This window comes from Xiphophorus maculatus, chromosome 7 (assembly GCF_002775205.1).
Source record: "Xiphophorus maculatus strain JP 163 A chromosome 7, X_maculatus-5.0-male, whole genome shotgun sequence".
Taxonomy (NCBI): Eukaryota; Metazoa; Chordata; class Actinopteri; order Cyprinodontiformes; family Poeciliidae; genus Xiphophorus; species Xiphophorus maculatus.
Genome location: NC_036449.1, coordinates 16,945,415 through 16,969,912, shown reverse-complemented (window position 1 = coordinate 16,969,912; position 24,498 = coordinate 16,945,415). Strand labels below are relative to the sequence as shown.

At 39.7% G+C, this 24,498-nt stretch overlaps 2 protein-coding genes across 2 annotated transcripts; one reads left to right on the top strand and one right to left on the bottom strand.

Annotated features, from left to right (window-relative positions):
• The first annotated feature begins 581 nt into the window (after window positions 1-581).
• LOC102216563 (serine/threonine-protein kinase 24-like) lies at window positions 582-10,161 on the top strand. Its single transcript, XM_023337367.1, has 8 exons — window positions 582-644; window positions 758-866; window positions 1,287-1,444; window positions 3,222-3,407; window positions 3,518-3,663; window positions 3,743-3,953; window positions 4,471-4,607; window positions 5,933-10,161. The coding sequence occupies exons 1-8, from the start codon at window positions 609-611 to the stop codon at window positions 5,964-5,966; spliced, it is 1,017 nt and encodes a 338-aa protein (XP_023193135.1). The 5' UTR covers window positions 582-608; the 3' UTR covers window positions 5,967-10,161.
• An 846-nt stretch (window positions 10,162-11,007) lies between these two features.
• ino80d (INO80 complex subunit D) lies at window positions 11,008-23,366 on the bottom strand. The gene is made up of 10 exons (XM_014476179.2): window positions 22,878-23,366; window positions 20,451-20,697; window positions 19,533-20,344; window positions 19,032-19,131; window positions 18,582-18,806; window positions 18,379-18,488; window positions 18,077-18,210; window positions 17,290-17,507; window positions 17,019-17,182; window positions 11,008-16,236 (listed from the first exon to the last, which is right to left on the bottom strand). Exons 2-10 carry the CDS (start codon window positions 20,666-20,668, stop codon window positions 15,206-15,208), a joined length of 3,012 nt encoding a protein of 1,003 aa, XP_014331665.1. The 5' UTR covers window positions 20,669-20,697; window positions 22,878-23,366; the 3' UTR covers window positions 11,008-15,205.
• Between the last annotated feature and the right edge of the window lie 1,132 nt (window positions 23,367-24,498).

Below are 24,498 nucleotides of genomic sequence, written 5' to 3'. Positions count from 1 at the left end.
TGGTCACTAAGTTAACCGTAAAACAGAAGAAGAGCCTAAAAATCTGCAGTAATGGGTACAATAAGGAAATGCTGCTCTGTCTGAAATGACAAAAATATTCAGTGCATCAAACTACACTGAACTGCTAAATTAGTCTCACCCATCAGCTCGATTAAACAGCTGGAATTATCAAACAGGGTGCCAAATATTATTAAGAGATATCAGAATAAAAGGGCTTAAATAAAAAAAATGCATACTTTTCAATTTTGTGATTTTAATCCTTTATTGCTTTCATAAAATATCAATAAAATATATAGCATTTTCTGGTTGTACTATGACAAAATGTTGAAGGGTTGAAAATTCTTTTGCCAGGAACTGTGCCTGTTTTTTGAAAGCAGAGCTTTTTCTGTGATTGGTTTTCTTCTAAGTTGATCATTGATCAATTTAAGAGAAAACTGTATTCAGTAATTGTCATTCTTACCTTTTTCTAGCTGTTTATTATGCATCCTTAACACCTATGATATGATGAAAATTTAAAGTTTTAATTCAAAAATTTCTGTTGCATTTGATATGTATGCATGTTAAAAAATATCCTACTTATTCCTCAGGGTACAAAATTATGGATTATTATGGAATATTTGGGAGGAGGATCTGCTCTGGATTTGGTAAGATACTAATTGCAAATTGATTACCAACTTAAAACAACTTGGAGAAAAATACCTAGAGAACAGTTCGTACTCTTATAGCATGGAGTCACAAACTTGTCTCTCTGTCCCAGTTGGAACCGGGTGCCCTGGATGAAACACAGATAGCCACAATCCTGAGGGAAATTCTGAGAGGGCTCGAGTATCTGCACTCTGAGAAGAAAATCCACCGAGATATCAAAGGTAAATCTAATAAATGCTTTGCTCTGTGTTTGAACAGTAATTAGTGTCATCTGGTCAGCATGGTGCCTATTATCCAGTTTTATTGCTTTAGTGAGTTTAGAATGCGGCGGCATCAGCGTTTAGCAGGAAGTGCACAATAATTTCTTCGCTTTGTGTCCGTGTCTAAGTCTTCTTGCCGACGGTGCAATCAGATAAAAAAATCAAACGCTGCTTCCGACACATTATGTTTGTTTTGTCAATATTATTTGTAACATTTCCTAGTAAGAAGTTACTAGTTTTACAATCGTCCGTGCTGCTAAGGTGATTGAGACACAACCTGGCTTTTTTTTTTTTTTTTTTTTAATTCTGTGAGACTACTGCACTGTTTTGCTTCCCGGAGGAGTAAATGATGTGTTTTGTGTAATTAACTGCTATTTTTAGCTGCCAACGTGTTGCTGTCAGAGCAAGGCGAGGTAAAGCTGGCGGACTTTGGTGTGGCGGGTCAGTTAACGGACACGCAAATAAAGAGGAACACTTTCGTTGGAACACCTTTCTGGATGGCACCTGAAGTCATAAAGCAATCTGCCTACGATTCAAAGGTCAGTTAGCATGATTACAGTGTTGAAACGCAGACCGGAATTCAGTTACATCACTGCTGTAAAAGATAAAGTGCAAATGAGTCTAAAAGCCTTCAGCTATCAACATTAAGGCAGCTTGCTGCTTAATTCTTTCTAGGATAGGAAAAGACTTAAGCATTTTCATTACTCTTAATGAAAATTAAATTAAATTTATCTGACACGTTAATGGATTTAAAACCTTATCTTTGCATATTCTGCCTATTGTGTATGTTTCTGATATTAAATCAGATGAAACTTTTTTTCTGTTTCAGGTCAGTAAGGATTACTAGAATTTGTTTTATTTGCTAAATACCAGAATAGTAAGATGTATTTTGTTTTTATTATTATTATTATTTGTTTTAGAGAATTTCTATTTACCTTCTTCGATGTCAGACAATATGCTTACTATACAGTTTGACTCCAGTCACTATTCGTCGTCATCATTGCTGTAGAAAAAGAATCTTATATCTGATAAAGCGTCAGTTATAGTGATGAGTGAGCTGCGTTCAGCTTTTCATGAGCCAGAAAGGTTTCAAGTTTGAAAAAAGGTTTTGCAGCAAATGTGCACAAACACAATGTCTCAGCATCTGAAGAGACCAACTCAGGAGCCACTTAACGTTGTTCATCCAGGGATTAACAGACAAAACCTGCTGAATGCAAGACATGAAGTTAGACACTTTTTCTGTCAGCTACATTCTCCAATCCATAAACATTCATAGAAACTTGAAGAGATTAGTTTGAACCTGTTTTTTGATTAAGGTGTTCAGCTTCATTTCTGCTCTTTTTATTGATATTTGTCTTTGTGGACACACATAGTTAGCAGCATAATAAATTAAATTAAAAAAAATAGATAAAAAGTAAACATTGAAGAAATACAGTTAGGGATGTTAAGTTTCCAATATTATACTTTATGTATGATAACAAAAACAGATTTTTTCTTTGGTAATAGCAAAGAAGAAAATAACTTATTTCTGTCGATTCTTCATTCAATCATATTTGACTTTTACAACACAATCGTCTTCCTTTTTTTTTTTATTCCACTCAGTTTATTAAGATAGCACCAATTCACAACACTTTTATTCACATTCCAAAAAATACTTTTAAATTCATTAATAAGTGCTTTAATGTGTTTTCAGTGCGTATTTGTATTTTATTTTGTGGCAGGCCTTAAGTGGGAAATTTTGCTGTAAGTGATTATATTTAGTAGATTTTTTTTATTTTTAGAGAAGATGAATTAATCCAATAAAAACTTGTCAATATGAAAATGTGTGTCTTAGTGTTTTAAGGTGGTTGTTAATACGGTGGTATTTGGAAATTGTAGTATTTACTGACATGGTGAAACATTTTTGGGTCTTTTGAGTTCATCTACAACTCAAATCATTTTACCTTCAGACAGACGGTTTATCCACCATAATTATGTAGAACCTGTGACCTTTATATTATATTTATTGTGTTAAACCACAATGAAGTGTTGTTCTTCTGTTTTTACCTTCAACATTTCACTGATCCCCGTCAGCTTGTGTTGGTGCTGTAGACATGTTTTCTGGTCTAAAAAGGCCCCAGTGGATATTTTTGGAACAACCACAACATGAGTCAGTGTGGCTCCTCTGCAGCTGCTGTATCACTGTCTCCTTTTTAGCAGAAGTCTTCTATCCACTAAGTCATTGAGTGTAAATGTCATTTCCCAGTGTGTTGACAGACCGATTGTCAAGAGGTTTTTCTCTCCTTGTGAAATTCTCCTATTTTCCTTGTTTCACAGGCAGATATCTGGTCATTAGGAATAACTGCTATAGAACTGGCTAAAGGAGAGCCGCCCCACTCTGAACTTCATCCTATGAAAGTCTTATTCCTGATCCCAAAGAACAATCCGCCGACACTGGAAGGAAACTACAGTAAACTTCTGAAAGAGTTTGTTGAAGCCTGTTTAAATAAGGAGCCTAGCTTTGTAAGTTTCAACAGCCTTGCTGTTGCGCAACAGTTTAGAGACCAAAACTTGAGAAATAGATCCTTTGAAAATTCACTGCTGTTTGTGTTTTGTTTTTTTTCTTCCCACAGAGGCCAACAGCCAAAGAGTTGCTAAGACACAAGTTTATTGCGAAGCACGCCAAAAAGACGACCTATCTGACCGAGCTGATCGACAGATACAAGAGGTGGAAGTCGGAGCAGTCGCGGGAAGACTCGAGCTCCGACGACTCGGACGAGTAGGTTCATCGTGCCACCTTCCAGACGAGCGCAGTCGTACTAGGTACCCTGATGTGTCTGAACCTTGCCTCACTGCAGGGAGCTGGAGGAGGGCGGCAAATCTAAATCGAACGACAGCTGGATCTTCGGCACCATCAAGGACCACAGTCCGGTTGAGGAGTCGCCACCCGAGCCCGTTGAGCTAGCTGAGCCTGCAGAGCTGCGGGTGCAGGTGGAGGCGCAGGAGGAGACTTCCGAGAGCTTGTCGTCACAGAGCTTAACATCAATATTCTCTCCATTGTTCTCTGAGGTATTATATAATCAATAACTTTCTTCTAATGAAAATAGTTCTGTTGAACATTTGGAATAATTCAAACTCAAACTGGATTTGTGTTTTTGATCTGTTTTCTGTTATCAGGTTTGGGTAGGGATGCAAAACAAAACATATTTCCTCCAGCTCCATTTTCTGCAAAATATAAATCTAAATTTCTATGTAAAAACTTCTAATTCCTTATGTAGGCTGCTCTGCTGATAACTTCTGGAATACTTTCACCCCCCCAAAAAATACACGACATTTCTAGGATGCTTGGGTTCACACCTGGTCAAGTGTATTTGTATAGCAAATACAATCCAGCAACAAGTCGGTTCAAAGCAGCCATTTGTTCAAAAATGTGAAAAAATGTCTTCAGAAATAGACTAGAAAAAACAAGTCTGCACTTGTAAAGTCGAAATTGTTTTGTGATCCTGAAACTTAAATTAAATCCACCTCCACATACATATGTATGAAATTCAACAACAAAAAAATAATTAGACATCTGTTATTGCAGTTAAGAGCAACGGGTGAGACGAGTAATGGAAAGCCAGAAGCTGCAGAGGAGCTGAGGAAGGCCATTTTCCTGGCAGAGAACATTCACCCTGGCATCTGCGACTCTCTGGTGGCCGAACTGCTGCAGAGACTTCAGAGGTAAGTTAAGCTCATGCGGTGCAAAACCATGTGAACTTTTTTCAGATTTTCTCCCTTTAGAGCTACAAGAAGTATAAGTGGAAGGGAAATGGTGCATGGTTTTCAAAGGTTTTTTTCCAAGTGAAAATTCAAACGACATTTATATTCAAACCACTGTATTCTGATACCACCTAAAAAAATCCATGGCATCAAACTGTCCGCTGAAGTCTAAAATTTTGAAAATATTTGCAGGCATTATGGAGTTACTTTTTTTAAATACTTTTTTTTTAAATATAAATCCACTGGCCTCAGTTTGATTATGTTTGGTTTTACTTTAATCTGTTTTTTATTTGTACGTAGTTATGTTAAAAAGAGCAAGAAAAACTTTCCAAATAACACAACACTTATTTTGTTTTTGATTTTCTACAATTTTGAAGTATTTCTGTGCTGTCAGATTTTAACAAAATGCAACAAAAAAAAAGAAATTGGCCAAAAAAATGTACATCTCCTGCACTGAGACACATCCTCATTTCTCAGCTGCTTTTTTACATGTTTATAGGAAGGATTCACAAGTAGAAATACTTTTTCCCAAATTTGTGCCTAATTACATGTTTCTCCTTCGCAGCCTTTTGCCACCTTATGAAGAGTTTTGTGTGAAAATCTTATATAAACCATCCTTTAAAACAGTGGTCCCCAAACTACGGCCTGCGGGCCAGATGCGGCCCGCCTCCACATTTGGTCCGGCCCCCTGAACAATACCAGAGTATTTTCATATATGTGCATTTTTATTTGATAAGTTGGACTTTTGCAATAAAATGTTCCTTAGTAATGAACTTTATTTATTATTAACTATTAGTTAGTAACTATTTTATACATGCATATAATTGACCCTAACCCTTTTTTTTTATGTGGAGAACCCAGTGTTATTTGGTTATTATTTATTTCATAAATAGTGTTATTTCCTGACTTTTGTTCTCTGAAGAATCCAGAAAAGGTTATTTGATTGTGCTTTCTGAAAAACAATAAATTTTTATGTTTAGCACTCTTACAATCGTCACACTTTTTCTGTTACAAACTGACCCCGACCCCCCATCAGAGAAGGGACAAGTTATGTGGCCCTCACAGGAGAAAGTTTGGGGACCCCTGCTGTAAAAGCTTAAACCATTTGAAGTCTCTTCTGATTAGGATTACCCCTCTATGATTCTCTCCTCTAAACCTTTTAAAAACTGAACATTTTAGTGCTTCCATTGTTTGTGTAGTTAAAAACGACAGTTCTCTTGCCATGTCTTGACTTGTCTTGAGTTGAAACCTTTGAAATCTGAACGTTTTGCTCTGACGTCTCCCAGGTTTTCTGTGCCGCAGGCGGCCACCGCCCAGTGACGGCCGTCGCTTCCCGCCTCTGTCCTGCTCTCCCACCCCGACGGCAGCAGTCAGATCTCCTCTGGCCTCCTCAGCTGAGATGAATTTTCTCCCACGAAGGCCTGCGTCACTCGTTTGGCTGAAGCAAATACTCCTGGCCTCCTTACCGTGTGTTTATCTGCTCACAGAGCACCAGAGGGTTGAACACAGGCTGGTCGGCGGCTGCTTACCCAGCTGCCAGCTGCTTTCCGATTTCCCCTCTTTCTTCCTCTTTCTCAACCGTTTTATTTTTAGACTGGAGTTAGTGATCTTTCTTTTTTCTAGCAGGCGTGTGGAGTTTTTGGTTAGTTTGTTTTTTATTTACAAAAGTTTACACTCTGTTCCCTTTTCGGAAGAAAACCCCTTGCTTAGTTTGTTGTGTGCGTGTGGTAGTGAGAGATAACGAGTGGCAGCGTTCTGTTGAAAACTCAGGTATCCTGCTATAAGTAGATTGGGTCGTCTGGGAGACGGAAGGAGCTCTTATGGGTGGTTGTACAGACTTGTAAATAAGCTCATTTCTATAGATTGTTGAAAGTGTAACAGGGCAGTTGAAACAAAATGGCCAAATGCAAAGTATAGGCTGTTGGGTAAAGATTGCCTTGCTTCTTCTTTTGTACATGAGTATTTTTTTTTGTTCTCGTCTCCAGTTTAAATTTTCATCCCTCCGCCGTTGTTTTGCCGCTGAATTTCTTGACTTTTTTTTTTTTTTTAAATCCTCACTTTTTGCTGTGGCTGTAATGTTGTGGTAGAATGTAAAAGCTGGCTGGGTTTTTAAAGCCTCCCCAGTTGAAACACTGGATGCTGTTCCCAGCCTTCGTTCCAGGAGGGTGGGCTTTGTCGACCTCATCCTCTCCTGTTTGCTGTGCGTGATTGCTCAGAGAAACTGAGGTTTCGTCCATTCATTCCATTAAAATGGCAGTGCCATCATCTTGTTCATAAATCAGCAGACTCTTAGTCTTCCTAGGAGCTGCACTGGTACTTCCTCTGGGTACCTTTTTAATTGCACTTCAAGTATAAATGCCTTTACTAATAGCAAAGTAGCCATAAAGCAGTAGCATGACAATTGCAGTATTTTTGCAGGAATGCGCCGTATTACAGAGTGAGGACAGTCAACTGGTCAGGCAGTGAGGTGTTTGCCTAGTTGTTTATTTGCATTTGGACTTGATGGGAGGTTTTCATACAGGCACATCTCAACTGTATTAGAATAAAATAATCGAAAAGTTCATATATTTCACCAATTTGAAACAGAGAGTGATTTCTTTTCAAATTTCTGCTCATTTTATTGGTTATGGCCTTTTGTGAACGGAGACCCGAACATAAAATTGAAATATTAAAACTTTTTTTTCTTTGAAGCAGAAATGTAAACAAAAACATTTGACTCTTACACTTCCCAGCCTTCTCAAGACTAGTTAGCTTGTTGCTTGTGCACCACACCTTTTCCTTCCACTAAACTTTCCATTAGTATGCTTGTTTACATCCATATGTGAAGGACCAGCTTCACACATATTCACCCTTCATGTGGAGAGGCTCACTAACTGGATAAATATGTAGGACCAAAGCATGACAAACTGAATTCTGGATCTTTTTGTTGGCCATATTCCATAACCATCAAAATTTAAAGAAATAAACTATCTGACTCTCTGTGATTTGATTCCTTATAGTTTTGATTTTGTGTCTAAATAAACTTTTCGATTCTAATTTGCTGAGGGGTGCCTGTTGATGCTCAGTGAAATCCCACATAAGATAAAACTGCTGTCACATGTAAATATTAGGAGGCCAGAGACCAGCTGCACTGTCACTACTGTTCAAAGTGATTGTGCACAATAGTGTTAACGGCACAGAGCCCATAGGTGGTATGCGTTGTAGCATACTATTACAGGATGGAAAGATTGTCCAGTCCTAAACAGTGATGAAGCAGCCTTATAATGTTTGTGATGAATGGGATCAATATTATCAGCTTTAAAAAGGTTGGATCAGATTTCTTTTCTTTTTTGTTTCTCGCTTTTGTCTTTTTGTTTGTGTTTTTTCTTGTTGTTTTTTTTTTTTTTTTTTTTTTTGCATTAAAATGCGTATGCGGTGACTCTTGGTGAGAAATAATAAAAGTATTGCTTTCGTTTCTTTCCAGGAAACATGTTGAACAGTCAGTCTTTAAAGTCATTTACAAACCATCGCTGTCGTCGTTGGTCGTCTTTTCTGCACAACAGCAGTTGGTCGACTGCTGTTATGCTCTCCTTGCCATGAGGCGGTGTGTGTGCACAGCTTACGCTAAAGGAATAGTTCCTAAAGTTTAGGATTATTCATACTTCTAACAGTTTTAAAGTAATTGTTTAATTTTACGAACAGGTTTCTTTTGACTAGTGGGCAGAGTCCTAACATAAATGTTATATTTATTTATTATTATTTTTACCTGTTAAATCTAAATCTGCCAGGAGTATGAATAATTTCAAGGTAAACTATAATTAAAACCTTTGACCTGGTAGCCTAATTGGGATTTTAAGATTTTTCAAAGGAAGAACTCTGTCCCACCTTTATTAAATAGTCATGGTACAATTAAATGCAATCCAAAGTAAGTTCTGGTTTGTTTGGTAAAATCTGGAAATATAAACCTTTTAGTCATGTATGAAATTTTGAAGCAGCGTCAGGATTCAGCATTTAACCATGGATTTATTAACTTTCTGACTTAAAAAATTACGTCCAGCAATTTCATGCATTTCAGAGTGAGTCAATATTATAGTTTTTAGTTCCGTCAGTGCTGGTATTCAGTGTCTCGGTGGGCATGGTGTGTTATGAGGTTCTCAGCAGATCATAAATAACCTTAAGTGACGAAATATACCCACATATTTCCTGTAAAAACGGATAACATCATAACTTCTTAAACTCTAGTTTTTAAACAGATTTTAAAAACTAGAGTTTTTAAAACTGGCTCTAAAAAGACCAATTGGGGGTGCTCTTTTATTTTCCCACATGATTTTCAAAGCAGCTGACTTTCTTTGTGAGGGGAAAAGAACAGCAGCAGGTGTGGGAAGGGGAACAAACCCCAGTCACTGTGGCGCAAAGTTAACTCTTTAAAACCTTGACATACCATAGGTACCATTAGCCTACCCATCATGCCTTGGTCTCTGTTATCAGCCAGTTTTGCCAGTGGGACCATTTGACCAAAAGCTCCTGGGTTTCCTAGACTGAGCAGATGTTCCTTTAACTTTGAAATTGTGCCTTTGAAAAAAATGGTCAGTTTTATTTCAGGTTCCATAACTGCGGCTCTCAGCTGGTTAAGAAAAATGCGCCAGTAATGATGGAATGATAGAAATCAGCAAACCAGATCAAAAGCCACAAGTATAGTTTAGCTTTGTCTGTTTCTGCTGTTCTGCAAAGTCGACTCGTCTTTTTTTGTTTTTTTTGTAAAATGTGCCATTTTACCAATTTGCCTCTCTGATAATAAATGCAACATCATTTGCACCTTTTGCATGCATCTCTTTTTATTTGTTGCACTTTCTGGGGTTTCTTTAAGTTTTGCGAGAAGTGGTACGACTCAATATCTTTCAGTCAAACCAATTTTTCTGTTTTTCCTGAGTTGTATGTAGGAGCATCACTTCTTTATTAAAAAAAAAATCCATTTTTTTGTAGCTTGGGTTATGATTTTGTTTGTTTCTTTTAACACTGGAAAACAATCATTTAATGTGTACATTTCATGTGGTGTGACTTTGCTGGCAGTTTGCTTATTCACGGCAGTGCTGTTGGATTTATCAAATGCTGTCAAATGATTAAGAACAAAAATAATTAAAGATTGTTTCAACGTCTAAATTTTTGAATTTTTGTTTTACTTGTCTGCAGCTTTTTATTTTCTTCAGTGCCTTTTTGAAAATTCACACTGATTGTATTCTGTAATCTTAAAAAAAAAAAAGTTTTTCAAAATGTTAGTTTGAAATTGGTACTAAATTACTACAGCAAAGAGATGAAATATATCAGCCGTGTCTGAAGTGTAAAGCCTATTTTCCACTGGTTTCACTTAAAGAAATGTTTTCAACAATCATATTTAACCATGGAACTGTAGGGATGTCAAGAACCTCTTATACTGCTGAATAAAACTCTTCTAGAAGCTAAAGTTGTGAATTTACCTAAAAATGTGTTCTGTATTTATTGATGATTCAAACTGAAATAAATATTTGTAGACTTCTAACCTTGAAATGTCATTTCTATCCAATCACTCACTCTCCAAAGCAGGATTTTGAAAAAGACGCAGAAGACAACTTGCACCGTCAGGATCTTGTGACATAACACTGCATGTCAATAAATGACACAGGTTGCCCTGCAACCTGCAGGTTGCCGGTTGCCAGGGCAACAGAACAATTAAGAGTGGTAAATTAACCTAAGGTGCCTATTTGGTGATGGTGGGAGGAAGCAGAGTTCCTGAAAAGAATCTGTGGAAGTACAGGGAGAACATGAAAGTGCCACCCAACAAGAAAGTCCAGGACCTCCTTGGCTCAAGACCAGAAAAAAACATAAAAATCTATCTTGAATTCTTCAGAAAAAGTAATTGCAGTCACAAAGATTTCTGGGAAAGCATTCTGTGATGGCATTTCAGGAAAAGTGATCATACTGACAGTAAAAAAAAAAAAACGTGATTATTTGGGGACGATTTGTTGCTTCATGAACAATGTACTCTGTTCTCAGGCAGAAAATCCTGAAGAATGTTTTGCCATGAGGTTGTGGCTTAAAACTAAAGAGCCTTTGCATTACAACAGGGTAATGATCGAAGCTACACCAGCAAGTCCACCTCTGAATGACAAAAAAGGAAGTTTAACTGGCATAGTTGAAGTCTAGATTGTCACATTGGTCACATTTGAAAAATGCATTGTGCCTTTTTTTCCGGTGCTCTGAATTAAAGTGTGACAAAGCATCAAAAAAACATAAATCTGTAGGGAACCAAATATTTTTCCACAGCAGCGTGACCTTTGGATAAAATCCTCACTTTGTATTACTTTCAGCTGTTTAAAGAACCACACAGACATTTTGTTTTTTCAGCAAATACCTCACAGCAAGTTTTATTTATACATCCAAAAACAAAACAAAAAAAAGATCAGATTTCTCACACTATATACAGATATTACATACAGTGTTTGTACACATATTACATAGTTTGTACACAAGAAAAATATACATAAAAATGTAAACTTTTGTATACAAAAAATACCTTAGACAAGTCAAACAAGGACCAATAACAAAAGGTGACTAGATTAGCTCGTCCTATCTTTAAAAACAGTAATACAGTACATTCAATGAGTATAGGAATATCATCAGCCATCTCTGAAGTCGAGCAGTTACATGTGCCTGCGAGCCCTGCTGGAAGGATGCCGTACTGCGTGGCTTTGTCTGGTGCGGCGACTAATCTCATGCCTCGTGGTTACAGCAGTGTTGCCACACTTCCAACCGTCACTCTTAACCAACCTGATTTTTTTTTTTTTTTTTTTTTGAACGTGGTAATACCAGAGAGAGAGAGAAGCCTCCGCATCTCTGGAGGGGGGGCAGGGTGGGAGTTCTCTTTGGAAAAGGGAGAGAAAAGATCTGGGCTATCTCACAGCTGGAAACAGGTGGGGGTGGGGAGGATCTGGTAATTATGTCATAAAAGATGAAGGCAAAAATAAAAGGGGAGGGTAAAGAAAACACCAGCTTCTACCATTCCTGTGCAAGTCTACATAAGAAGCAGTGACGCATGTGACCCGACATGAGTCCAGTAGGTAACTACCGCCTCACCCCCGCGCCTCCTGATGTTTAATAGCTATCAAAAACACGAAAGCGCGCACGCGTTGATCCCCCTTCCATCATTTAGCCATTTGATAGCTATTAAAAACAAGACTCACTCCACAACGTGCAGTCGCCACTGAATACATTGCAAATAACTTCAACCCATTGCTACTGAAGAGTTCACCAACAAACCCCAAGTTAGAGACTTCTATGCTATATACCAAGTTTTCAACAATTTGTCAGTTGCTATTGTATATATGTATAAATCTATCAAAAGCAAAAGTTACACTATTGTGTAGGTTAGGGGAAGAGGTGTGGGGAGGCTTTTGTTTGCAAAAAATAAAAAATAAATAAAAAATCTAACACCAGACCCCCAGCTTTGCATCCTATAGCTTAAAAATCACTTTATTCAGCTTTACTTCAGACGTGCAAATTACACCACTCACATAAATGTATTCAGTGCCATGCAAAAGTATTCACACCCTCCGAACTCTTTCCCAGATTGTCATGTTGAAACCGCAAGTTTCAGTGTTTTATTGGGATTGACCAGCACAAGGTAGTGTATAATTATTAAGCGAAAGGAAAACCATGCATAACTTTCATGATTTTTTTTTTTTGATGCATTTGTATTTTTAAAATGTGGCATGTGTTTTTATTCTGCCCCCATTATCCTAACACCCCTAAATAAAACTCATTGTAACTCTCTTATGGGTTTTAGGATAAATTCTGGAAATATAGGTACAAAAATAATTCTGTTCAGAACTTGGTTTAATCATCTAAATGTTAAAGGGCTGGGTTATTAAAAACATTTATGTTCAGCTTGATTTTGGCTCCAAACCATTGCAAAAACACTAATTATCTTCATAAAAAGAAGAGAGATTAGACATCTGGTGTAATCTTGCTTTGAAAAGTGAACTCAAGTAAAGATGGCAGATGAGAGGAGCTGTGAGACGTTCAAGGCGTGAGTACGGGTTGGTGCATGGCTCATACCAAACATCCGGTTTTGGACGGAACCATTTCATTCCTGGAAAAAGTCGGGCAAAAAATAACCAGCACTGCAGGGGAATCCAAGGAACCTCGGTTGATTTGTGTGGAAACAGTTGGGTTTCAAAGATGCAGACAAAGATGAAGAACCGATGATATGCAAGAGTTACTGAATGCAACAAATTTCCTGATTTATGAGCAACTAATAATGAAAGTAGATGCAAATTTCTGGACTATATTTTTGCCAAATATTTTAGTAGCTGCACTGAACATGGGAACATTTGTTCAATAGAAACAGCTGTAATTTAGAATAGATATCATAATGTAGCTGGTTCATTGATATGTGTATGCAGGCAAGAAAGTTTATTGTTTAAGTGTAGAAGATAGCTTCAAAACTCAAGCAATGGTTTTAATAGTGACGATTTTATAATGAATCAAAAATATTCAGGTTTATAGTTGCTTTCAAAACTGAGCTGCCTTGGTGGGGAGGTGCTAAAAGGCTATTTTGCATCTTTTTTGTGCATTTGGGTAAACGGAGATCAGCTCTGATTCAACATCTGCATCACTTGGACTGAATTTACGCTACAATGAAGCTGTAATCTTTAAAACGCATCAATATCTAAAACGGACGCAGTTTCATCAACGTTGGTCCAGTTCCAAGGTGATCTAGAGGCAAAAAAAGTAACATGGACATTTGTAAAAATATATATATATTTAATGAAGGTAGATTAAAATGTCAAAATAAATTGAAGCTAAAAGATTTTAAGAGAAATGCATATTTTTATATGTAACATGATGGAATGAGGAATAACATTTGGAAATATTTTCCGTGTATCTCCAGGTTTAGTAATTGATATAATCAAATTCCAAATGTTTCCAGACTCAGTAGGAACTCGGAAAGCTGCAAACCTACCAAAACATTGCCGTCCCCCTGAACAAGCATGGTGGGAAGGGAGAGCGTTAAGCAGCCAAGAGGACCATGGTAACTCTGAAGGAGCTGCAGACATCCACAGCTCAGGTGGAAGGATCAGGTCCAACTATTACAAATGAACTCCGCAAGTATGATGTTGACGAAAGCCTGGCAAGAAGAAAGCCATTGAAGTCCTGTTTGTAGGTTGCCACAACCCATGTAGGGGACATAGCAACAATGTGGACGAAGGAGCTCTGGTCAGGTGAGACCAAGATGCAAATATGGCAGCAAACATACACATCTTCACCACCATGAAACACGGTGATGGCAGCATCAAGCGTTGGGATCGCCAGAAGAGTTAGTGACCATGACCTCTCAATCTGTTAAAAACGATAGAGGATTAAGGTCAAAAATGCAGTCAGAGCTACAATGGAAGAGTTTAGAAGTTTAGATCAACGCATAATCCCGTGCCAGAATGGCCTACTTAAAGTTCAGCACAATCTGAGAATCTCCTAATATCCTACAAAATACATGCAAGTTAGCGGTTGAAACATGACAAAATGTGAAAAAGTTGCTCATAAGTTATGATAATCTCTGCAAAGCACTGTACTGCGTCTTCAATCTGCGAATGAGATTTCCCGCTTTTCCAAGCCAGTGAAGACCAATGTAGATGTGGATCAGGGAGCACCTTTTGAGAGTAGACACTTAAAAGCCCCTGCAGTTACCACCGCCACCATCATCCACCGTCGCCTTGAGAGTTAACTCTGGAGAAATAAAAGAGATGGCCTGAGTAAAAACGGTCGTAAAAAAAATCTGGAGTTTCTGAGCCGCCGACGCCAAATAAAACCTGATCCGGCTGGTTTCAGGAAGCGGAGCTACAAGCAGTGACACCAGTAAGAATACCTCACAATCCTGTGAGTGATGGTAATGTGTTTTTATTGCTTTAAGAAACTATTACCTTCAAGTGTCTACTAACCACTCACAGTGCCACAACCTACGGTGAGGTCAAAGACTGTTCCACATCCGGGCAAGCCAACAAATGAGCACATATAATATATACCATATAAAAACAGCTGTTTAAAAGTATTTTGGTGACTATTAAATCTGACTGACTCAATATTATGAAGACAGTTAAATAGCTTGAAACATAATGGGTTACAAAAACGTCACAATGAGTACTCTCTTCTTGAAACCAGAGTGTATAAAACAGAGGGGTGGGGGGATGCAAATGGCCATCTGAGAAAGGCAGGTGCGTTTGATCGTTTTTAAGAAAACCGGGCGAAGCAAACAGAGCGGCATCTGGGATTTCTGAGCACTGGTATAAATAATCTTTGTAATGTCCATTAATTCATCACATAATCTAACCACAGCCCCCCCCCCCTACTGACAAAATGGACTCACAGCTACTTAAAATCTGAAAACCATCCGGCTACAGGAAGGAAGAAAAAAAAATAGAAAAACAGAAAATCTGAGATTGTGCAAATTCATTACCAAATAGTGCACTAGAACCACATTGCACACATAAAGCAAATGAAACGGGTTAATCGGAAGCCGGTCGGCGTTGAGTCCGCGCGGCCGCTGCCGATCATTTACTTTGCGTGAAGGGTGGCGTGGCGCTGTTGGCACTTGCAGTGGTGGCACTAACTAGCGAGAAGCCGGCAGGGGGCGCCGTGGAGCTGTGACTGGGCTGCACGTCTTTCGGGATGCCGCTGTGGGAGGCCAGTTGATGGCCGAAGGCCGCGCTGAACTGAGGGAGCTGTTGCTTGGGCTGTGTGGGGGTCAACAGGTGATCGTGTGAGGAGGAGGAAGAGGAGGATGACGAGGAGATGGGGGGAGCTGTTAACCCCGTCACGGCGCCCTGAGGCATGGCCGACAGAGCCGCCATGGGCTGCAGCGTTACTGAGTGAGTAGTGGCGGGTGGCGTGGACAGCGAGGTGGTGATGAGATGACTCTCTGACCTGATGAGACTGCCGAACTGCGCGGGGTCGGCGAGAGGGAGGGGCAGGTTGTTCCACGTCGAGCGAGGCGTCCCCGGAACGCCTCCTATAGGAACCTCCAGCAGGAGGGGGGTGTCCGTCTGGAAGGAGGTGGTGTGAGGGGAAGATATGTGGTCGCTGTACGGGGACGGCACGTGCTCACTGCTGTAGTGGCTGCCTTGGGGGGACGACGCCGAGACCTCCGGTTTGGCCAGGATGTGGGAAGTGTGCGTTCGAGAAAACGTTCGCTCTGTTAAAGAGGTCTGCGTGAGCAGGGCGATGCTGGTGGTGGCCGCTGCCACAGAGGAAGGGGATGTAAGGCCGGAGCACGACGGAGGGGGTTGGTTGGTCGGCTGGGACGGCGAGAAGTGGTCCCCGGTGGTCTGCAGCAGGTTGTCCTCCAGCTCCAGGCTGGTGAAGTTTTCAGCAGGGATGCGGGTGTTGAGCAGGTCCCCCATGCCGCCCGGCTGCACCGGTCCAGGGAACATGGCCATGGCCCGGTGGTCCACCGCCTCGCCTGCTGCCAGCTCCCCCATGGACGTCAGGCACACCAACGACTCGGGGTAAGACCCCATCGCCTGCAGCGCACGGACCAGCTCCTCGGCCTCCTCCGTGGTGGGCAGCAGCTCGCCATTCTTTACTGCAGAGACATTTAACACGTTCCACAAGTAAATGCAACAGTTCACAGGTTTCTACAGGTTCCAACAACTCAAATTTAAGACTTTCTAAGGCCAGTATGAATGGAATTTAAGATTGTATCGCCACAGAACTGTACGAACTTCATCCAACTGACTGGCAATAAATTTGCACTTACCCAGGATAGACGCAAAAAAGCTAGCTAGCTAGCAATGGTAAATTAGCAGCTAGTTAATGGTATCCTCAACTATCTTGAATCACTAAACGCAATGAGGACATCTTAGAGTGCGACTAAAACTTTTATCTGACAGTAGTCCTGTCAAGACAAAATTAAAGACCTGAGAAAAGCACATAAAGTCCAATTTAAAACTTCAAGGATTTTTTTTATCATCACATTGGCTTTTCTTGTTTGTGTTTTGAAATTTGGACTGTACACTTCTTTATGTGCAGATAAAGAAGTCTAGTACATAAATAATTAAATACAATTTTAATGAATTTAAGACATTTTAAGGCCTTCATTTTATATAAAATAGTTTAAGATTTTTTAAGGATGCATTGATACTCTGTAAATACAATGGTTTGATTTGAGTGTTCTAAAGTGGCTTGCAGGAAAGGAAGGAACAGAAACAGATGGAAGGAACTTTAAGACAATGGGGTTGAGATATGAATACAAATATTCTCTTTCCTTTCCCAAACCAAACCCAGAAAAAAATCACCAAGTTCACCAAATGCATCACAGATTAGGGAGATTTCTCTCTTTGCACAAAATCAATCACTGTGTCGAACCTTCAAACAGGTCGAAATCCTGCAGGTCGTCAGGTAGCCTTGGTAACACGTCGGCGAAATCGTTTAACTCCTGGTTCAACTCGAGGTCATTTGGAATGTCTGCCATGTCGTTGGTGATGTCATCAGGAAGCTCGTCAGTGCTCAGGTCTGGAGTCGAAGGGCTCCTGCAGCAAGAGGAGAAGTAACACCATGTAGCCATGAAGATGCTACAAAATAAAGAACAAAGAAAGTTTTACAGCCTGTTTTTGAAAATCTTTCCTAAGAGGCGGACCTAATGGCAGCCTGCGAGGGCATCACAAGGCTCGTTAAGGGCATTCCCAGGTTGCCCTGCGGCAGCGCGGGAGGGATGGGCTTCTGCGGCCTCCGCGGTCCTCTCCTCCTTTTCTTCTTGTGTTTTTTGGTGAGCGCTGGCGGTTTGGTCTTTTTTCGTGGCTTTCGCTGCTGCTGGTGCTGCACTCTCCGGTTTCCGTCCCCACGTAGAAAATTATCCTGAGCGAAATAAATGACAGCAAAACAGAGAGGGAAATAAAGACAAGAGACGGATTAAATGGTGTCCAAACAGCACATTTGCACACTTAAAGCTTACATGGTAATGGTTGAATGTTAATTCTGTGGCAGGATATCAATGCATGTTTATGCAGAGAAGGAATTACTTTATTACTCTACAAAAATTGTGGATCCACAACAGATTAAAACTTGTGCAAGAATATGATATTCATGCTAATGATAAAATTGGAACCAAAAGTGTACACCACATAACACTTTTTTTCTAATCCCCTGGAGTTAAAGTAGATATTTATTGTTTTATGTCAGTTAAGAGTTTTTTTCTGTTTGTTTATTTATTTGTCTTCAAAATCTGAAGTGTGCATACATTTCCTCAGTATTTCGTAGCTTTGTCTTTGACTTGGGTCAAACCTTTTGGGTTTCTTTCCACAAACTTCTCACAACAGTATGTAGCTTCTGCACATTTGTAACAGAAACTGTAAAGCCATCCAATGTTTTTCATACCGATTTCTCACAATGTCGCTGACATGTTTTGTATCAGCTGTTGAACTCACCATCTTTTTGGCATGCTCTTCGCAGAGAGGCGTCTGGTGCGTAATGTCAAACACAGGGATGGAGCACTGTTGACCGTCTGCAAATTTGGCTGTGCAACTAGCAAAGAGCTGCTGAGAACGATTCAACAGTATGTCTGCAGAGGAGAATAAAGGAAAAACGACAACAATATGCTGGAAATAAAACATGCTACAATGATACAATGACACATTTCGATGACGGGGAGTAAAAACGAGAATTGCATCCATTATTCTGAAACTGTAGCATCCAGCTCCAACATAGAGTGAAGCAGTGCAAAGGATACGCTGAAAACAGTGTTGAGTGAAGGGCAGAGCTCTGTTGCTGCAGCTCTGGCCCTTGGTGGAACCCGTGCAGGTCACTGCTTGTGTGCTCTGTGGCCTTGCTGGAGGCGCACTGCAAAGACAAAACACACTCTGGACTCAGCAACCGACTCTTTTCTGTTAACACGATTATAAAACATTTTTCCTTGGCCCAGCGTGAGATTACCATGAACTGCTGTGAGAGTTTCCACCCAGTTCCTGGATCAGCTGCCCCGCGCAGTCAGGGTTGTTGCTGGCGGCATGCAGCAAGGCTTTCCGAAAGGCGTAGCGGTACCTCTTCTGGCGGATGCTCGCCCTCTCCTGTCGGCACATGTGCTTGTACTTCTCCCGAAGGTAAGAGCAAAGCCGAAGTAGACGTGCTCTCCGCGAAGAACCACCGTCGACTTCCAGCCTTAACAAGAAACCAGGGAAAGTCATCACACAGTGATAGTAACACAACATCTGGTGATGGCAGATAAATCGGTTTTATTCATTAATTGAACTTTTGGGAAATGTATTTTCTTTTCCATCAATGAACTCTTTAGTTCAGAGTAATGTCAGTCCAGGGATTTTATTTTTAAGCCACTTTGCTCAGCCCTATGTTATACAATATGGTTAAGCGTTTAAAGATACAAACCCGTTCTCTGGTCTCCACGAATTCTGAAATGGAGTAACCCTCTCTGCGTCCTCCTCTTTGTCATCGTCGTCATCGGCACTGTCTTCTGACCAGTCCAAACCTGGAACAGAACTTTGTAGACAGGCTCATCCATCTCAACAAGCTCTTACAAGTTTATAACTACGAGCTACACTGTACTGATGTCGAGTCGAGCAGAAAGGGCTGAGCTTTTCACATTTTTTTAGCTGGAGATGCATCCTTTGCTACACTAAAAGAATTCCGATATTGAATTCTAGGCAATAAAATTATTATTTTCTTATTTTAAAAAGGAATTAGTTTGTTTACTTGCATCTTTTAATGTATTTCTAATATTTTATAAGATGGGCCTCAGTGGTTGAATAAAATATCTGCAGAATGTGCTAATTTTTTATGCAATTACTCGTTAAAATAATCAATAAAATAACCTTATTAGTTGCAGCCCTAATGCAAAAACCTCTGTTTTCAAACTTTAGGACAAGTCACCTAGATGAGAGAAGAGGTCTCCATGCTCCTGCTGTCTCTTGGCACAGAGCTGCACCAGGTGTTGCAACCTGACGAGGCAGTCGGGAGATGGCGTGAAGGCGGTGGGGTGCATGACGACCACGTGCCTCTGATTGTTACTGCCAGCATCCTTGCAGCAGACAGGCGGTTGAGTAGCAGCAAAAGGCATTTTCCTGCTGAGCGACGGTCCAGAATGTTGCCCTGAATTGGGCAATGCGTTTGCAGGCATCCCTGGAGGCAGAAAGTTGACTGTCTGAGGTGGTAGTGGATTGCATAATAAACCCTGCTGCTGCCCTGGGAAGGGGAAGGACGTCACGCCGGGCTGCTGAGGCGGATGGAGGAGGCCTTGCGTCGGCCGCGATAGATGGGTGTTGAGCGGCGAGGAGGGGTGAAGGCGCGGAACTGGCGACGCCGTAAAGTGCTCAGGAGTTGGCTGGAAGAGTTCCGCGTCTTGGGAGAGTTTCTGGTTGAGCGCCAGCCGACTCTGTAGCTTCTTCTTGATGCTGCTCACCTTCCGAGGGGTGCCCACCTCTTCTCCATCCGTTTCGTCTTCGTAAAAGGCAAAAGGGTCCAGGAGTTCGCCGTCAGCGAGGGGTAACAGGCGCGAGCAGGGCGGAGATGGGGGCAGTTCATCTATGCCGTTAGTGGCTCTCAGAGCTAAAGAGGGCACCGTTATGTTGAGAGCCACTGACTCCAGGTGAGCCCGAGGACGCATTTCCTCTAAAGCATCGTGCTTCTTCTTGCGCTCCTTCTTCGGGATAAAACCGAGAACCTGCAGGTGGCTGTTGCAGTATCTGGTAAATAAGAACACATCCCCCAGATACTCATCAAAAAAAGAATGCTATTTTTATATAGAGAACTGAATCACATGTGCCACACGTGCACTCATTCAAAACCCACCTGCGATCCTCAGACTTTGGGATGGGGTTGGTGCATCGCTGACTGTTGTATTTTGCCACATATTCACACTGCTTGAAAGGAGCCGTCTTGTCCTCCAGAACGTGTCGGATGCAGAACGCGTACCCATTGAGCCTGCGCTGCTTGCACAGCTTCGGACTGTACGAGCACAGCGGCTTATTGTCCACCTCTGAGAAGTGTATGTGTTTGCCTTCATACATCACGTGACTCTTGTCCTTGAAAACATCAGCTGACAGGACAGAGGAGGAAAAAAAAAAAATCACAACTCCAAAACTTTACCACCATCCATGCACAACAGAGATAAATGAAAATATTCAGTTATTAATATGCTCAACCACATTCTTTTGCAAAAAATTTATACGCTTTGCATTTTTCACAATTTGCCTTGTTCCAGCTGACAAACATTAATTGTATTTTTCTGAAACATTTTGCAATAAACCTTGTAAACATGGTTTACAAGTTTTTGCTCCAATAAAAACTTCATAAACACTGTGGGGTACATTTGCAATTCATTCTCTGAGTAGTAATTTTCAACTCTTGCCATAGACTCGAATTGGATTTGGTCTGAACTTTTACTAGGCCATTATAATGAATATGCATTGGTTTAAACACTTTCCAACAGTATTTAGACCAATGCATACAAATACTTTCCTGTTGGTCTAAATAATTTGCTACAGCGGAAACAAATTGTCCAAATTGATCGTAACCTTTGCCCCAGTCTCAAAACTTAGCAGCTTCTTAAAGGTTTTCTTCCAGGATCCCTCAGTACTGAACCGTACACATCCTCCCTTAACTCTGACCTGCTCCCTGCTACCTGCTGAAGAAGTCTATCCTCTCAGCATAATGCTGCCTGTCACATCCATGTAGATGGTGTCTTTAGGATAATGTGCAATATTAGTTGTTCACCACACATTGCAAGGGTTTGTTCCATCTGACTTATTCCACATGTTTGCCCTGCATCCTACATGGTCCAAATACAAATGCACTCATCAACTTTTAGTTGGTTTTATTATTTTACAAAATGTTTACTTTAACTTCACAATTATGAGTCATTTTGTGTTACATAAACTTTAAAGGTTACACTGGGGTTAGAGATTACAACATGATAAAAGGTGAAAATGTCAAGGGGATGTTTATCAATAATAGATGGAATGAAAATAGACATTTTGCTTATACAACACAATGCATTTTCTACATATTGAACAGATTTTTTCTTCTTTTGTTGCATCTTAATAAATACTGTGGATATCTAAAAATACAAACATTTAAGGAAGTCAAGTCAAATTCATCTAAAAATACTGATTTATTCATTTCATACTCTGATATTTTATATGTAAACACCACCAAGTGAGAAATTTGTCTCAACCGTATGTGTAATTTCAGTGCTTATTCAAAACTTATTGAAAGGGAAACGATATGATGGGTAGACGAAGCAGACAGTGACTTCCAAGTGAAGTCACTGTCGAAGAAGCACGTGTTATCTTGGTTATAATGACAAATTATATATTTTTTATTTATAGCTGAGATATTTAAAAACTTTTGTTCTAAAATAGTTGTGAGCTTCGCTACATCTGTATTAATATAAATTACAATTAGACACAGTGTAAAGTTTAAACTGTGCTCTTTATTGTGGATAAAGGCTTAGAGGCGGGGAAATAAACAGTGACTAATGTTAGGTTAGCTTTAACTACTAAATGAATACCATTAGCGTGCTACATTAGCTTAGCGAACGACGGGAGGCGCTTAAACTTTATACAGTTATACTACAAACAACTGTATATCTACTATTTACCTATGTCTCATTTTTAAAGTATAATCTTAATACTTGTCAGTCAGATGAACTGATTTTTTTTACAAGGACTGAACAAGAAAACCTTTTTTTTTCTGTTAGCTAACAAAGCTAAAAACACAAATTAGTAGGCGGTAGCTAACCAGGAAACGGAAACATATTCAAACAGAGGTCTATTTCCAGTTTAGATTATTTCGAAAAAATAAAGCATATACATAAGATGCCAGCAACAGCTTGTCGGACCCTATTTTACTCATTTATTGTAATGCAACAGAAAATATTTATGGTCAAATACTTTCAAACAAAGGGTATACATACGAGGATTACGGCCTGTTCTGCCGAGGCCTCCGCAAAAATCGATGAGTTATAGCCACTGTTATTACATAATGTGGCATTTGCAGGCTGTAAGCAACCAAAACCTTTACATTATGTATCTAACTCCTACTCTAGACGACCAGAATTTAAACATTATTATAAAATAATGATCAAATGTATTAAATAGTAAAGGCCTATTAACCTCGAAAAGACGGCGGCCTCTAGTAAATTGCCAGTCCGACTGAGGGCCGTGTAACGCGGCGCACTCAGAAATCGATCCCGATGCTGCTCACGACTCCGCTTACCTTGAATGGGTTTGGGCTGTGCACGATATTCGCTCCAGATAGACGGCCGAAATGTCTATTAGAATCAGCTAGGCTACTCGGGCATCGATATTCCAGGTAGGATAGTAACGGCGGTCTTCATCGAGCTCGAATTTTCTTGAAATATGGACCCATGTAAATATAGGCTACCCAGCGCAAATTACAAGCCGTAGGTAGGCTGCTGAGGACATTTGTTGGATCCACAGCAGACTCCTCACAGCACCACTACAGGCACTGCGGGGACATGACAACAATCCGCTCAACAACAACAACCTCTCCAACCATATTGGAAATTTAACTTTGTTAAAATCTCTACAATGTGCAACTATGACTGAATGAAACAAATCATGGTGTGAATGAAGGACAGTGCAGTACACGTGTTCGACACTGAAACAAATTAGTCCGACAGAGGACAAAAATCCACCTGGACTCCGACTATAATCGTCCACATGAATGAGTTATCAGCCTCCTGCCACACTGTTGCCCCGCTGTTCACTAATGACAGATCCAGTGTCAATCAGATACAGAGCCTCCATCTGGAAAACTTTAGTAGGTGTAATTTCAGTACACTTTGAAAAGCAAAAGCTTAAATAAATTTGAAAAGATTTATTTGACTTGCTAAGAAATTTCAGTTTATTTTGAACACTTTTCAAAAAATATATCAGTGATTCTTGAGATAAGGGACAAAATGGTTTTAAAATTCTTCCACCAAAAATGTTATTTATTCCTGAAGTTATGTATTCATACATGACAAATAATGTTTTGGGAATGTAAATATGTTAAGGTGCAGGCTCCCAGCTGCAGCATTTTCTTTTAAATTACATTTTTACTGGATCTGACTGAGAAATTTGTCAACACCATCAGACAAAAATAAATTGGTATAAAATTATTTTTTAATGAACTTATGACTGATATTTTTACTCTCTGTGGTGTCTTAATTATTTTAATTATGTCCATGTTTTTTAAATTAATCATACCACAATTTAAACATTTATTTAGTCTGTATTTAATTACTCCAGTTCAATTGATACAAAAAACAATTTTGAAAGTAATCACCACAATGAACAGTGTCATTTATTAGTAAAAAAACACATATGCACCAAATACATGAATTCAGACATTTCACAAACAAATGCCTATCAAGAAACAAAATAAATATTATTTTAAACAAAATGCAACATAAACTACATCTGACAGAGTTGACGGCACATGACGGTGTTGACACAAAACTGATGGTGGTGACAAACTAGTAAGTAAAAAGAAAACACTGAACTTGAAATGACATTTAAGAAGAATTAAATGCTGAAATGTTGTAGAATGTGAAGATATGAAGAAAAAATGTGAAATAACCATATTTAGATTTCAAGGAACATCTAAATTTTTGAGAATGTACCTTTGTCACTGAAGTCATCAACCAGGACGATTTTCAATCAAAATGTAAAAGATGAATACAAACAAAAATATACACGACAGAACTTTTTGAAATATATTGTGAACTAATTCATATCTTTCTAAATCGCTTAAAAGTCAGAATATTTAATCCCCAGGCAATAGACGTGTCACATATTCTCCTTCAATAAAATCCATAACAGCTGGTGAAATG

Excerpts from the sequence above, each read along its gene's own strand:
- LOC102216563 (XM_023337367.1), top strand. The coding sequence starts at position 609 with ATGGAATATTTGGGAGGAGGATCTGCTCTGGATTTG. Across the intron at positions 3,954-4,470 it reads TCTCTCCATTGTTCTCTGAG|TTAAGAGCAACGGGTGAGAC; the intron begins GTATTATATAAT and ends CTGTTATTGCAG. Across the intron at positions 4,608-5,932 it reads CTGCTGCAGAGACTTCAGAG|GTTTTCTGTGCCGCAGGCGG; the intron begins GTAAGTTAAGCT and ends GACGTCTCCCAG.
- ino80d (XM_014476179.2), bottom strand. The coding sequence starts at position 20,668 with ATGTATGAAGGCAAACACATACACTTCTCAGAGGTGGACAATAAGCCG. Across the intron at positions 19,132-19,532 it reads AGACCTCTTCTCTCATCTAG|GTTTGGACTGGTCAGAAGAC; the intron begins GTGACTTGTCCT and ends GTTCTGTTCCAG. Across the intron at positions 16,237-17,018 it reads GGATTTCGACCTGTTTGAAG|TAAAGAATGGCGAGCTGCTG; the intron begins GTTCGACACAGT and ends ATGTCTCTGCAG.